Raw genomic sequence first — 15651 nt, 5'->3', positions numbered from 1 at the left:
TTTATTATTAAGTTTTTTTATAGAAAATTATTTATTGTTAGGTTAAATGAACATCAACCCAATCAACAACAAACTAATAGTCTGAGATGTGTATTGTTATTGTTGTTTGCGATTTAGTAAAAAAATTAAATACTAAACTTGAAATGTTTTGAGACGTGTGAAATAGTATTTTAACACCAGCTCGATGATAACTCAACTAATAAAATTATACACCGTCAACCAAAGATTAATATATAACGTGAATTATCCAACATAAACATAGTTCAACAATTGTTGAATCCGCCCTGATTTGAACAAATTCCCTCCAAGTCCTTTGCTATTTACATTGGTCTTCATAGACTACTTGGAACAAATCCCATGATGATTATTACATATGATATTTTATAGCAATCTAACGAGTCCATAGATAATCAGTAAAGTATAATTTTTAAAATTTAGGGTGCAAATAGAGACTAGTATAATTTGACTAATAAACTAACAAATTAACTAAAAAGAATAAGTATATAGCCAACCTAAATAAAACATATTACATCCATAAAAAATGTCAAATGGAGACATTGTTAATTTTTTATTTTTTTTGAAAAGTGACACATTCTCGAGGGGGAAAAAAAATTCATGTTGGCATAGCAATTTCTATTTTCTATTAAAAGAAAAAGAAAGAAGAAAAGAAGCGTATTTGGCTGTGGTAGCTTCTATTTCTCTTTGTTTTCTTAAAACCTCTGAAGTCTTAACCCTAACTACTCCCCTCTTCATCTTTGTCGATGGCCACCAACAAAATTGCAGAGAATGGCTCCACTGATGCCTCCGCCATCAATTCCAACCCCCAAAGTTCGACGCTCGACTCTGTAGCTGCTGCAGAACTAGACTCTACGGAAGCCGGTGGCGCTGAATCCGACCTGGATCCCTCTAACTCCGACTATTTATCGGTGCCGGCTTCGGATTCTGGAGCTCAGGAAGCCTCCAATCATACTGGCTCCTCCGATAAAAAGTGGCCGGGATGGCCCGGGGACTGCGTTTTCCGGCTTATAGTGCCGGTTGTTAAGGTGGGTAGCATTATTGGGCGCAAGGGCGATCTTATCAAGAAGATGTGCGAGGAAACGAAGGCCAGAATTCGGGTTCTTGATGGTGCTGTTGGCACTCCTGATCGCGTTGTGAGTGTTTTTCTGTCCCAAGCTCTTGTTTTTAGTAGAGGAATGGCATGTTACTGGAACTTTATATTACTTTTTTTTTTTTTTTGCTTTGTTTGGTTCAGTAGCACGGGTTTGTCTGGAGAATATCTTCCTAGTTATTGTTATTGCTCCAGCCTTACCATTTTTATTTGTTTCTCGGTGGATAATTAGACTGGATGTGACACTTCCTAGACAAGAAATATCTCCATTTTCGTGCCATGGGGTTTCCAGAAAAAAAAAAAAAAAACAAGAACATTCTCCCATCGTTGGCTGGTTCCCTCAAGTTAACATGTTATGTGTTAGTCCCAAGAAGTTATTTTCTACTTCTTTCTATAAGCCGCAGAATCTGTGTCGGATATTAGGATAACTAGGCCGCCTAGGGTAGCCTAGTTGGCAGTGACTTGGGGTCCGTTAGTCATACTTGCTTAGAGGCCTCAAGTTTGTACCTTCTGGTGAGCTTAATACCAAAAACTCTTGACGTCTCTCGGGGCTGAGCGTGGTTGCCCCCTGGATATAAGGGAGCAAAGCTCCGACTCCTAGTTCTCAAGAAAAAAAAAGGAACTTCTTGAAAAAGAGGAACTTCTGTTAAACCTTGTTCTGGTTGTTTATAATTGAAGCTTGATTTGAGATAAAAACAACTAATTGTGTTTGCTCTGCTGCATCCGTTTTTGCTGATTTTATTTCCCAAGTTCTTTCTTTATTTCCAGTAACTTCTATTTTTCTACATTTATGTTGAAATGTTGAGTGGAGTGTTTAGAAGATATTAACAGAATTTGTCGATTGAGTTTTGGTGGTTTGATGATTTTTGTGATATTCTTCTTTTCTTTGTTGTTCATATTTGTGGGACTTATTTTTGGTTTAGACTTTTCTGACTGGTCTTTGTTTGGTTCCTCCTCTCTCTTGTAGTTTGTCTCATACGTTTCCTTGAGGCCGTGTATTTTTGGGTTGTTACCACTGTATGTTCATTTGTCTTGATGAAAGTTTCACCTTTTCTCAATAAAAGAAAGCAAGTTTTGTTGGTGCAAGCCAAGGTTTACATAAAATATCAAGGAGAAAAAATTGGGATGTTTGGCCGCTCGTTCTATAGAATAGTTGTAAGGAAAATTTTAGTGGTTAGTTTCAATGAGTTAAATTCTTAGAGTTTAATGGCTACGAGCAAGACATTAAAGATAGCTGGCCTACACGAAATATGAACACAACTCTCCAAATGTCACGATCCTCATTAGAATTTTTCTAAAAAAGTCTTTATATTACCCCCTTTTGTACATCTATTCTATTTCATTACATTAATGAAATCTGTTTCTTCTCAAAAAAAAAAAAATTATAACTTTTCGATTGAATATTGCACCAAGAGGACATTGAAGCAACATGATGAGTTACTTGGGGGTAGTTTGGGTGTATCTTAATTTTTTTTAGAAGCTAGTTTGTAGAGGAAGGGTGGTGATATGGTGTGAAGCAAGGTTGAGAGTGGGTAGTTTGTGTAAAGCTAGTTATAGTGGCGTACTATTAGCAATATTAGTAATATTTTAAGAGGGTACTATTAGCAATATTTGTAATATTTTAAGAGGGTAAAGGCGGCCTACTTTTTTTCTTGAAGAGGAAAGAATTAGGCCTCAAAGCAAAATGAGGCATAAGTTTCCATTTAAATAGAAATCATAAAATTTCAAATTAAGTATTACTAAACATAATAATAAATAATTATATAAAACTATAAAAACCTATTTCTCTCTCAATTGTTTTCACTATTTTAAATAATTATTAATTAAGCTAAAGTCCTATAGGAGTCGTGAGCAAGAAGAAGTTATTTTCAAGATAGACTTTGAAAAGGAAGGCTAATGATCACGTGAATTGGGACTTTATGGATAAAGTTACGGGGAAGAAAGGTTTTTGTTTTAAATGGAGATCTTGGATCTGGAGTTGCATTAGAGCGGTTGGATATTCTATCCTTATTAATGGCAAGCCAAGAGGTAGGTTTCACGCTTTGAGAGGCTTGAAACAAGGGGATCCCCTTCCCCCTGTCTATTCTTATTGGTCAATAGTATGAGTAGAATCATTTTGAGAGGGCTGGAGAGGAGTATTCTTTCGGGGTCTCGGGCTGGAAGGGATAACCTGTGTTTGCCCCATCTCTAGTTTGTTGATGACACTATCTTATTTTTCTTGGGTAAGGAGGAGTCTCTTGTTAATCTAGGGTCATTTTTAGTCTATTTTTGGTCAAAATATTAATCTGAATAAGTGGGCCTCCTTAGTGGGTTGTGAGATTGGCTCTTTTCCATCCTCCTATTTGGGTCTCCCTCTTGAGCATCTCTCTAGGAGTTTGTCTTTTTGGGTGGAAAAGGTTATGAGATGTCCCTCTTCTTGGCAATGTTTTAAAAGGCTAAAGGTGGCCTTGCAATTTTCCTCTTGAAGAGGCGAGGTGTAAGCCTTGAGGCGGTATGAGTTGTAAGCCTTAATATTAATTATAAAAAATTATACAAATCATAAACTTGTGTAATCAAGTATCTAAATCATGATATTAGTTATATATAAAATTGTAAAAAATTCACCCCAGACAATTGCCACTTAAATAGAAGTTAGAAAAGGACATCATTAACATCACTATTATTATCACTAATAGGATTGACTTATTCTATTGTTTTTGAAGTGTAGGTAGTAAAAGTAGTGATAGATTGAATTGTTACCATTCATATATTAGCATTTCATACACAAAGAAACCTTTATATTTTTTAAGAATGGAGCAAATTAATAATATTCTTCTAATAAGTACACGAGGCGTAAAGACTTCAAGCATCGGTGCATCTTCGTAGAGGCACAGGTCTCGAGGCTAAAAGTTAGAGCGTTGTCTCGAGGCAAGCCTCGAGGCATAAGCCTCAAAAGCCTTTTAAAATATTGCTTCTTCGAAGAATAGTTATTTCTCCAAAGGAGGTAGACTAGCTCTTGTTCAATTTATTTTGGGTGGGATCTTAACTTACTTCCTTTCCTGTTTAGGGTGCCTGTTTCAGTTAGTAAGATCTTCAAAAAGTTCATGAGGGATTCCCTATGGGGAGGGGTTGATGTGGGGAATAGTTCTCATTTAGTCAAGTGGGAGGTGGTGGGCAAGTCGTTAGATTTTGGGGGTGTAGACATTGGCAACCCGAGAGAACGAAACCAGGCCTTACTATTAGGTCTTATTTTGTTAGATTGGAGCCCTTTTTGTTTTAGTTTAGCTCCATTTGTTGGGGTTGTCTAATTGTATGCGCTTTGTATTCTTTCATTTTTCTCAATGAAAGCGAGGTTGCTTTAAATACACACACACACACACACATTGAAGTTATTTATTTTCAACAAAATCATTATATCACTAATAAATCTCTCTCTTTTTTAGTCTATTGGGTCTGGGTTTGGGGTAGGTGCGGGTGTCCCGAGTATTGGGGAGCAAAGCTCCGACTCTCGGTTATTAAAAAAGAGAACTGATAAATATTTTTTTGGGTAAGAAACTGATAGTTAATTTTTGATGTTTTGAAATATAAAAAAGAAACTGCAAGGCTGGATTACAAAATGGTCTTCCAGTTCCAGCTGATAAGAGATCATTAATTAGTAAAAGGAGAATAGAAATATTTACATCAACTAAGAGCTGAAGCCAAAACTCTGTTAAAAAAAAAGAAAATTAAAAAGGGAGAGGGGCATTCTTTTAACATCATTACCAATAACTCTTAATCTACTTATTCTTTAATTTTTGTCACCAACATTTTTTTAGTTCGTGGTAAAACTTGTTACGAGTTAAATTATTAACTCATGGTATATTGGCTTGAGATGCACAAGGAAACACTTAACTGTTATATTTTTTAAGAACATGACAATTTGATATTATTCTTCTAATCATTTCACGAGGTGTAAAGACTTGAAAGCTCAATGTATTGTACAATGCGTAATCCTCTAACAATCCAAAGAAGGCGTAGGACTTGAGGCAAAATGATTTTTTGTAATGATCAGTTTGGCTTAATCTATTGATTGGAGTAGCTTTGTTTTTGCTTTTCTTTCTTGGGTTGTTTTTTTTGTATGTCTTTTTGTATTCTTTTATGGTTCTCAATGAATGGTTGATTTTCCATTAAACAAAATGATTCAAATCAAAATTTGACAGTGGGCTGGTTATTGATTTCCATTAAACATGTGTTTTTGTATGGTCTGTTTTTTACTTCCATTTTGTTTAGTAATCTTGGACTTCCTGATTGGCTTTAAATTTTAGAAGGTGGTGATATGTATCTGGTAAATTTAGAATTTGCACTTTGTGGTTTGGGGAGTGATCAAATGATTGTGATTAGGTTCACTTCCAATTAAGAACTGTAATATATAGAAGAGAGGTATAAGTTATAACTTCTCTTTGATGCTTCAATTGATTTGCAAGGATGCTTTGATGCATTTTTGTATAATTTCTTTTAAATAGGAGATCTTGTTGAAACTTGTTCATTCAGTTTTTGACGTATAAAGTTTACTTCAGGTGCTAATTTCGGGAAAAGAAGAGCCTGAGGCGCCTCTTTCCCCTGCAATGGATGCAGTTATAAGAGTGTTCAAACGTGTGTCTGGATTTTCTGAGAATGAAGATGATACTAAGGCTTCATTTTGTTCAATCCGGTTGCTTGTGGCATCAACTCAAGCTATTAATCTTATTGGAAAGCAGGGTTCATTAATAAAATCTATACAGGAGAGTACAGGAGCTTCTGTGCGAGTGTTATCAGGAGGTATGCTTCATTCTCTGTAGTGCATGCGTTGTGCTCTTTTCCTGATTGGTTTTGGCCCTAGCTGTATTATTTTGTCGAGGTCACAAAATCTACTAGTTAGCTAAATTGTAGAGGTGCGTATTCCCACTGTATATCCTTTCATTTGCTCTTTGGTCTTTTATTAAAAAGAAAGTGTAGAGCCATCAGAAAGGGGAATAAGCACACCGTCCAAAACCTCGCTGCAAGGGAGGGATCATTCTAAAGAATAATACTGCCCCGATAGAAGACCACCATAATGTGAGAAGTGCAAATGGATCTGTTAAAAATTGGTTCACCTTACTAATCTTTGGTTTGTGCAAAAGAACTCATTACTAACTATATTGTCCTTTTTTGGTGCATTATGAATCCAGAGATGTGATTTTGTGTGGTGGAATTGCAACTAAGATTCATAAAATTTTCAGGTTTTGGCCTTTTGGCATTAGGAAAATTAGATGGTTGAGACCTCTTGTTTGAGATGAACTCGTTACTAACTATATTGTTCTTTTTGGTGCATTGTATGCAAAAATGATAATAATGATATAAATCGTCCCTTCATAATTGGATGGGGGATGCAGTATGGGATCATTCTCAAGTTTGGAGTATTTTCAGGTCATCTGAGAGGAGCATACTCATTCTGATTCACCATCATCTTTCTCTTGCTGCTGGCATCTGATAAAAAGTGACCTAAAAATAAAGTATATGACAATTAGCTATAGAAAATAAGTCTTTATTTTCTACCTCAATTATATTGTTGTAAATCAAACTTACCAAGCATGATGACTATTAACTTCAAGCCTTTCTAGCTTCAGACACCAGGTGCAAGCAACTAATAATGTCTTGAGATAATAATACGTTTCCGGATATAGTGATTCTTCTTCTATGGGTACTCTCTCAATTTTCCCGTTCTCATCTACATTAAATGCTTGCAGATGAGATGCCATTCTATGCTGGTGCAGATGAGAGGATGGTGGAACTGCAGGGAGAATCCTTAAAGGTTCTCAAGGCTTTAGAGGCAGTGGTCGGCCACCTAAGGAAGTTTTTAGTTGATCATAGCGTTCTTCCTCTGTTTGAAAAGAGTGTAAGTTCATGTCTTGTTTGGTCTATGATCAACCTTTTCTTTTGCATAGTTTAGGACCTCTTATGAGTTGTTTCTACATTGTCCTTTTTTAGTTCAATACAACTGCCTCGCAAGATCGTCAAACAGACACCTGGGCTGACAAGTCCTCGCTTCATACTGCATCTCAAAGCGTAATCTCAACCGAATATCCTCCTGCTACAAAAAGAGAATCTCTATTTCATGACAGGGAAAGTCATCTTGATTCTCATATGGCATCCTCTGGTATTTCTCTCTATGGACAAGATCGAATACTTCCTGGCATTCGATCATCAGGTGTTGCTCGCTCTGGTGCACCTATTGTCACTCAGGTTGGTATAGTAGCACGGTTTTCCAATTAATGGTAGAAGGGAATGGTTTATGTTGACTTAGTGAGGAGAAAATTATCTCACCTACTGAACTCCACAATCAACAAGACCATCATTGCATGTCCATTAGTACTGTTAGGTGATTTCTTTTTTAGGCTCGTCTCCTTGTTGTGGTGTGGCAAGCAAGCTTGTCACCTGTATATGCCTATTGTGTATCGAGAACGGTCCAAAATATATGGCATATTTTGCATACGTGCGTTATTTAGCATAATGATGAATGGGGGCTTCGCTCAGACAGTAGTTATAGAGTCTGTCTTTGTTTCTCTGATCAAGTCACCTCTTTGCTGTTCCTCTCAGGTTACTCAAACAATGCAGATCCCATTATCTTATGCTGAGGACATCATTGGGGTTGGAGGAACAAATATTGCATTCATCCGTCGCAATAGTGGTGCCATCTTAACCATACAAGAGAGCAGGGGATTACCTGATGAGATCACCGTGGAAATAAAAGGCACTTCCTCACAAGTACAGATGGCTCAACAATTAATTCAGGTAATACTTAACGTTCCCTTTTGACTAATAACTTCGGGGTAAAAAGCTTGTCTTGGTTCATTGGGTTGTATTGGGGTTATTTTTATTCTATTTTGGAGCTCTTCTTTGGCCGAAGCCTTAGCCTCGTTACACCAGACAATTTTAGGTATCATAAATGGGCCATCAAGATTGAAGGCAAAAGATCCCCTTTTTTGCCCAAGATAAAAGGAGCAATCAAGTGGTAACCACAACATTTTTTCTTTAGTAATATAAGAATCCTGGTCTTTAGTATCGTTGCATTTCTTTATGTTAACGAGGCTATTTGTAATTTTTATCCCACAAGAAAGAGAAAAGAGGCTATTTGTAACATAGATCTGCGAATAGTATCTTTCAAATGTTTCATAGAACTGATTGCCTTTAAAGTTCACCCATGTTTTGATAGAACTATTTTGTTTGTATCAATCATGTGTAATGTTACAAGGATTTGCACCCTTTTACCATCGAAAAGCTCTAATAAAACGAGAAGCACAATGAAGCAATATTACTTCTACTAGGCTCCTGAAAGAACCGCCACAACCATTTGGCCAAATAACACATTATTTCTGAGTCTCAAGTTCCCAATTTTCATGGTTGTCTATTCATCTTCAAATATCTAGTTTATGAAAGAAAAGACTGCCATTCTGATTCCGGCATCTGGAGATCCCGAGTCAAATGGCGCTATGGTGTTGAATAATTCATCTGTTGATCTTTCCTAATGTTTACATATATATGTTTTTGCTTCCCTTTGTTCTTGTAGGAAGCAGTAAGTGGGCCCAAGGAACCAGTAACAAGCAGCAGCTATGGCAGGCTAGACGCAGGCTTGAGGTCATCCTACTCCCAGTTGGCTGGTTCAGGTTCATCCTACACTTCATCCTTCACTTCATCCTCTTTATCATCACAGTCATATGGTGGATATGGGTCTTCTGGTTTAGGAGGCTACAGTACCTTCCGGCTCTGAATCGATTGCTCTGAAGATTCGAACCCGCTTGGATTCGATCTTGCTTCCGATTAATTTTTATCAAGAAGATGAATGAATTACGTTGGAATGTAGTTTGTAAAGTCAGCCTAAAGTAGTTAAAAACTTTTTTATTACTCACTTTGTCTCTGCCATAATGAAACTGATCAGCTGGGTAGATTTGTCCTACGCTTTTTTTTCTCTCTTTTTTCAGAGTTGATGTGTTATTGTTGAGTAGGTTTTTTTTTAATCAAAATTTTAGGATACTTTTTCCACACTGATCTTGGAGAATTCAAATCAAGTTAAATCTTGAGAAAAATTGGACTAAACTGAGACAGACAATCTCAAAATTATTGAGTTGATAGTTTGATAGGATGGGGTCTTTTAGTCGCACAAAAAAAAGAAAATAATAGAAATAAAAAAAAACGCTGTTTTGTTGAATTTGGACGATGTCGTTTGTCTTTCTTAATATTAATTTGAAGTCAAGATGGATGAATGGTTTCAAATTCTGTGTGATTTGAAATTCTAAAAGTGAATTAATTAATTTTTTTTATCTTGCTGGATATTTATTGGGAGAAAAAAGAAAATAAAAAGTCTACTAATATAATTTTTTAAATCTTTAATTCATTAATAAAATATTAAATATGACAAGTTAAATTATTAATTTAACTCAAAATTCATTGAAATGCTTGTGAAATTTGACCATTTATTTGTTTATTTATTTATTTTTTGTCCAAGTGAAACAGGGATGTTTTAAATCATGTGAAATTTCAAATATTTTAATAAAGATAAATGCATAAAAAAGAGATAAAACAATATAAATAGTTGGAAAATTTTCAATTTTTTTTAAATATAATATAAACGTGATATTTTAAAATATGTTTTATATAAAATTATAATTTGGTTTTATTTGAGTTATGTTATCCTTGAAAAATTTCAAATTTCAATTGTACTTTAATCCGTACTAAAAAAGAAAAAAGAAAAAAAAAACATTTACTTTAGATCCGACCCGATATCTTCCCCGGTTATGATACTTTCGAACCCTCTGTTCCCCTTCGTCTTCCCTTCGATCTTCCCTGGAACCCTTCTCTTTCTTTGTGGCTCGATCTCTGCAAATCACAACTTCCAAATCTCTTGTTCCAAGCCCGATCGAAGCTTTCCCTTCATTCCGTCCTTCTTCGGAAGCTTTCCATCAGCTCCGAACTCGAATTTTCGTCCCCTCTCCCCTCACCCTTCTCTTGCTTCTGCCGTCTCGGCCACTGAAACAATCCCTCTCAGAAGAAAAACCATCCTCTCTCGCGTATTCTGCGATTTGGGCTGATTTTGCTGTGTGTCTGCTGTGACTTTTAGGTTAACGTTTCTGTCTCTCTCTCTCGGACTCGTTGGATATGAATAACTTGGGATGTTCTTTCTTTCTTTCTTTCTTTCTTTTTTTAATCTAGCTGCACCTGTTTTTGCGAGTGAACTAGGAAAACTCTTTTTCATTTATAGCTCGTAATTTATTGTTCTGGAAAATTCTCAGATTCTCCACTTTTTTACTTAGGTCAGAATTCTGTGGTTTCCCGTTAATTTAAAAGCCCCTTATTTGAATGAGATGTTCGTTTCCTCCCTCTTCCAGCAATAGTAAAACTCTGGGTTACCGATATTTCTTTTAAATCGAGGGTTTTCTTAGTTTTCTCAATTGGTTTCAGTAAATAAGAATATTTTTTGTTTTGTACCAATTGGATTTTCACTGCCTCTGCTGGTTTTTTAGGTAGCTTAGTTTAAAATCATGGCTACTCTGAAAGACCTTCTTCCTGCTGCAAAGTCAACCAGTGTAACACACTACGATCATTCAAATGATCCATGGTTCAAGCAGCGGTTTAGTTCATCTGAAGCAGAGCAAACTTCTGTTGTTAAGGTGAATCCTGTGCCGCCTTACTTGAAGCGTGGTGGATTTGTTCCTAGGAAAGTAGAGGATTTTGGAGATGGCGGTGCGTTTCCAGAGATTCACATTGCTCAATATCCACTTGACATGGGTAGAGACAAATTGTCGAAGCCCGGATCGAAGATACTTCCTATTACAGTGGATGCGCACGGAAATGTTGCATATGATGCCATTGTCAAGCAGAATGAAAATGCTAAAAAGATTGTCTATTCGCAACATAAAGACCTCATTCCAATGATTTTGAAAAATGATGAAGTGAGTGATGAAGATGAAGAATTGCAGAAAGAGATTGAAGAAACAACTGAGGAAACAAAGTCTGCACTTGAAAAGATAGTGAATGTAAGATTGAGTGCAGCGCAGCCTAAAAATGTACCCAAACAATCATCGGATTCGAAGTTCATCAAGTATAAGCCATCTCAACAATCAGCTGCGTTTAATTCAGGCGCCAAGGAGAGAATAATTAGAATGGTGGAGATGCCTGTAGATCCACTCGAGCCTCCAAAGTTCAAGCATAAACGTGTTCCTAGAGCTTCGGGGTCTCCGCCTGTGCCTGTTATGCATTCCCCTCCTCGCCCTGTCACTGTGAAGGATCAGCAGGATTGGAAGATTCCACCTTGTATTTCAAACTGGAAGAATCCTAAAGGTTATACAATCCCGCTTGACAAGCGCCTTGCGGCCGACGGGAGAGGCCTTCAAGAAGTTCAAATCAATGATAATTTTGCAAAGCTATCTGAAGCACTCTATGTTGCAGAACAGAAAGCAAGAGAAGCAGTTGCAATGAGATCCAAGGTTCAGAAAGAAATGCTTATGAAGCAGAAGGAGAAGAAGGAGCTGGAGCTCCGAGCCTTAGCTCAGAAAGCTCGGTCTGAGAGAACTGGAGCTGCACCTCCTTCTGTGGTTGCTTATCCATCTGAGAGGAGCACAGTAGATACTTCTGAGATGAGAGGGGAGTTCGAGCGTGTAAGAGAAAAAGATAAGGATTTACCAAAGGAGACCAGGGAAGAAAGGGAAGAGCGGTTGCAACGGGAGAAGATACGAGAGGAACGACGTCGAGAGAGGGAAAGGGAACGGAGGTTGGAGGCCAAAGATGCAGCAATGGGAAAGAAAAGTAAGATTACGAGAGATAGAGATCGTGATATTAGTGAGAAGGTTGCACTAGGTATGGCTTCTACCGGAGCAGGTAGGGAGGGAGAGGTTATGTATGACCAGAGGCTATTTAACCAAGACAAAGGAATGGACTCTGGGTTCGCCACGGACGACCAGTATAATATATACGACAAGGGCTTATTTACCGCTCAACCCACTCTTTCAACCCTTTACAGACCCAAAAAGGATGCTGATTCTGATATGTATGGAGGTGCTGATGAACAGCTAGACAAGATAATGAAGACCGATCGCTTCAAACCAGACAAGTCGTTTTCGGGCACTGCAGAAAGGTCAGGACCTAGAGACAGGCCAGTTGAGTTTGAGAGAGAGGTTGAGGAAGCTGATCCATTCGGGCTCGATCAGTTCTTGACTGAAGTGAAGAAAGGTAAGAAAGCTATGGATAAAGTTGGGTCTGGTGGTACAATGAGAGCTGGTGCAGGTTCATCAATGCGAGATGGGTACGAGGGTGGTGGTTCTGGTAGAACTCGCATTGGATTTGAAAGAGGCCATTAGGTAACAATGCTATCAGTTTTTTTCATGTACAATCACTTGGATTCTCTTCTTATCTATAAAGAGTTTCAGTAATTTGCATTTGGACTGTACTTTTAACTTGGCCCTTGTTTATTTTGCTATTTAATTTTACTCTATTACTTGTTTTTCTTGTGTTGGGAGATTTCCATTTGGATTGAGTATTACTTTTACTTGCAGGTGGTGCAATTGTAACCATTATTATAGACTATAGTACAGTCTACAGTTAATTTTTTCTTTCTTTCTTTCTATCTTTTCTTTCCTGTTATTCTGGAATGATTGGGTCGGGTAAAACACATACTTTAATCTCACGGGACAATGAAATTATTTGGTTTCTTCATCAAGGATGGTATAATTTTGATGAAAATAGAAAACCAAAAACGAGACAATTATCAACACAAACTAAAATCCATTAACAATCCTACACATGAGACATTAGAAACTTAAGAGTTTGGAGGAAAGCAATGAAATGAAAGCACATAACTCTGAACAAGTGAACAAGAGTTTTCAATCTGAAAAGCATATTCTATGAAGTGAAGTAAAGAGGAGAATTTGAGCTCAAGGATTCTCCATGGTGAGAAATGCTTCAAAGACAACCTGCGGAGGAGGAGTGGCTGAGATCACTGAAAACAATCCTTGCTGTTCGGCCCTGTGCTGAGACACAGACACACTCCTCATTTTGCCCCATTCATCCTCTGTCCAATACCCTTTTCTTACTATCTTCACACCCACCTGCCATTTCAACGTTCGGGTTTAAATCTTATTTTGGTCCGTCCTACTCGAAGAGTAATAATTATTTTTGTTTTAGTTTAAATCTCATTTTCATCCCTCAACTTTCAAGATTACTTTCAAAACGATCATATATCTTAAGAGATGATCATTTTAGTCCCTATATTTGCGAAATCCTAACACAATTGCTAGCTATACATAACAAAAATCCTTTAATACAAAGCTACGAGAATCAGATGAGATTAATTGGTCATGAACCTTATAGGTCTTAGGTCAGAATCTACCCAATTGGAAGTTTGTGAACACCCAACATTTAAGCAAGCACTCGCCCTAATTGTAATTTAAGGATATGGCTATTGGTGGTCAAAAATCAAGTCACCATGTGTAGACATTCTTAGTTCGAGACATCACAAATTGACGTCAGAAACCAAACCTCGATATCGAGCTGAGCCAAGGATATGATCCAAACCAACCTGAGGACTCCGACCTCAGGCCCGACCGTCGACTTGGGGACCCGACAGACATAACAGTATGTCGTAACCAACTAACTGCCCTGTCTCTCCCAGCCTGTCTATAAAAGGGACATTCCACCCACGAGTCAGATATGCAATTTTCTCTGAGAACGACCTTAGACTTCTGAGCTTGTATTAACTTGGGCGTCGGAGTGTCTGATCTTTGTGCAGGTTCACTTGCGAGCACCTCGGAGTGTCGTCCACGTCAGTTCATCACCGATGTGCAAGTTCGGTCGGAAAGTAGCATCAACATTTGGCGCCGTCTATGGGAACCGGCATGACAATAAGCTTTTTGCTCTAAGAATGGCTGAAGGCAACGGTTCCCATTCTGGAAGTAACGAGAATGACAATGGAGATCGCGACCTGCCTAATGGCAGGCGGGGAAGGGATGATCACCCACCACTACCAAGGAAACCGAAGACTTGTTTGACACTTGTAAAACGAAGTCCACTCTGGTGGAGTTGCCATCGTCCGAGCAGATGCAATCACAACTGGCAGACATGCAAGCTCGCTTGGAAGCCATGACCTAAGCGCTGCTGAATCTCGAGGTCCCGTTACCTGAGATTCAGCGTGACCCAAAGAAGGGAAAGGAGAAGGTGGACGACCACTCCCAGAAGAAGAGAGCTGAGGAGCTGATTTCGAAGCTAGTTTTAGGGGCAATAACCTGCCAAGAACGGGAGACTACCGACCTGAGCTCTCCCTGCAACCCTCCAAGGTAGACGGGCAAAGCAAGACGCGAGGTCCAAAGCTCGGGGGCCTCGAAAGAGAGCTTCCGGAAGAATCTATAGGCAACGTGAGCTTGCAGCTGCAGTTTGACTAGCTGAGAAGAGAGTTGGTCAGCGAGTTAAAGGGAAACTTGAAGAAAGTTGTGAGAGCTACAGAGGATGATGAACCTGACGAACCGCCCTTCGTCCAAGACATCTTAGATGCCCCCATCTCGCAGAAGAGCGGATTTCCAACCTTCAACAAATACGATGGGACGAAGGATCCCGTCGACCATGTGGAGACCTACGAGTTCATCATGGACTTTCACGCGTACTCAGATGCGATGAAGTGCAGAGCTCTCTCTATAACTCTGCAGGGGCCAGCAAGGAAGTGGTTTAGACTTTTGGCTTCCTACTCGATCTCGAGCTTGAAACAGCTTAGAAAGGCTTTCATAGCCCAGTTTGCAGCCCACAAGGACGCGAAACACTCAGACACGTATCTCTTCTCGATCTGACAGAAGCCAAAAGAACCTATTAGGGATTACATTAAGCGCTTCCTCTCAGAACAGATCAAGGTTGAGACTTGCACTGACCTACTAGCTCGGTCCGCCTTTTGCAATGGCGTGACACATGAGAAGTTAAGTTGGTCACTGGCAAAGAAGCCCGAGTTGACCTTGAAGGGATGCTTGGATAGAGCAACGAAGTTCATCGAGGCCGAGGACATCATGATGTCCAAAGAAGATAAGTATTCAAGGAATGGCTCGCCTTCCAAAATCGAGAAGAATAAGGACAAGAAGAAAAATGGCAACGGAGGAAATGGCAGGGGGAACTCTTTCTGTTAACTTGAGTATGGTCGTCGAGGTGATCAGAAAGTGACAAGCCTCAGAGGTTCAGCACCTTCACGCAACTACAGGTCCCTTTGTCCGAAATCCTGGCCAATATCCAGGATTCAAACTTGGACTTACTGGTAGAGCCAAGGAAGATGCAGAAGGATCCCGAGCAGCGTGATAAGTCAAAGTACTGTAGGTACCACCGGGACCATGGCCATTATACCTCCGATTGTTTTGACTTGGGCAACAAATCGAAGGTTTGATCCGACAAGGCTACTTCAAGAAGTATGTCGGTAAGCGAGACCGAGAAGAGACCTCGAATCCTTCTAGCAGCAGAAAGGAACAGAAGAGAGAAAGGTCCAAAACCCTACCCAAGCGAGAGGACCAACCTCCTATGATCCACACAATTCCAGGGGGGTCAAGCGA

General features: G+C 38.8%; 2 protein-coding genes across 2 annotated transcripts; both read left to right on the top strand.

Annotated features, from left to right (window-relative positions):
- Positions 1–667: 667 nt before the first annotated feature.
- On the top strand, positions 668–9050 carry PEP (RNA-binding KH domain-containing protein). Its single transcript, XM_022294219.2, has 6 exons — positions 668–1151; positions 5644–5884; positions 6832–6980; positions 7073–7327; positions 7682–7876; positions 8652–9050. The coding sequence occupies exons 1-6, from the start codon at positions 762–764 to the stop codon at positions 8850–8852; spliced, it is 1431 nt and encodes a 476-aa protein (XP_022149911.1). The 5' UTR covers positions 668–761; the 3' UTR covers positions 8853–9050.
- An 819-nt stretch (positions 9051–9869) lies between these two features.
- On the top strand, positions 9870–12578 carry LOC111018201 (SNW/SKI-interacting protein). The gene is made up of 2 exons (XM_022294207.2): positions 9870–10199; positions 10603–12578. Exon 2 carries the CDS (start codon positions 10621–10623, stop codon positions 12433–12435), a length of 1815 nt encoding a protein of 604 aa, XP_022149899.1. The 5' UTR covers positions 9870–10199; positions 10603–10620; the 3' UTR covers positions 12436–12578.
- The last annotated feature ends 3073 nt before the right edge of the window (positions 12579–15651 follow it).

This window comes from Momordica charantia (assembly GCF_013281855.1).
Source record: "Momordica charantia cultivar OHB3-1 chromosome 8 unlocalized genomic scaffold, Mcharantia_2.0 BLBB01000008.1, whole genome shotgun sequence".
In the NCBI taxonomy this organism is placed as follows: Eukaryota; Viridiplantae; Streptophyta; class Magnoliopsida; order Cucurbitales; family Cucurbitaceae; genus Momordica; species Momordica charantia.
The sequence above is the reverse complement of the archived record's forward strand: the minus strand, read 5'-3'. Positions and strand labels throughout refer to the sequence as shown.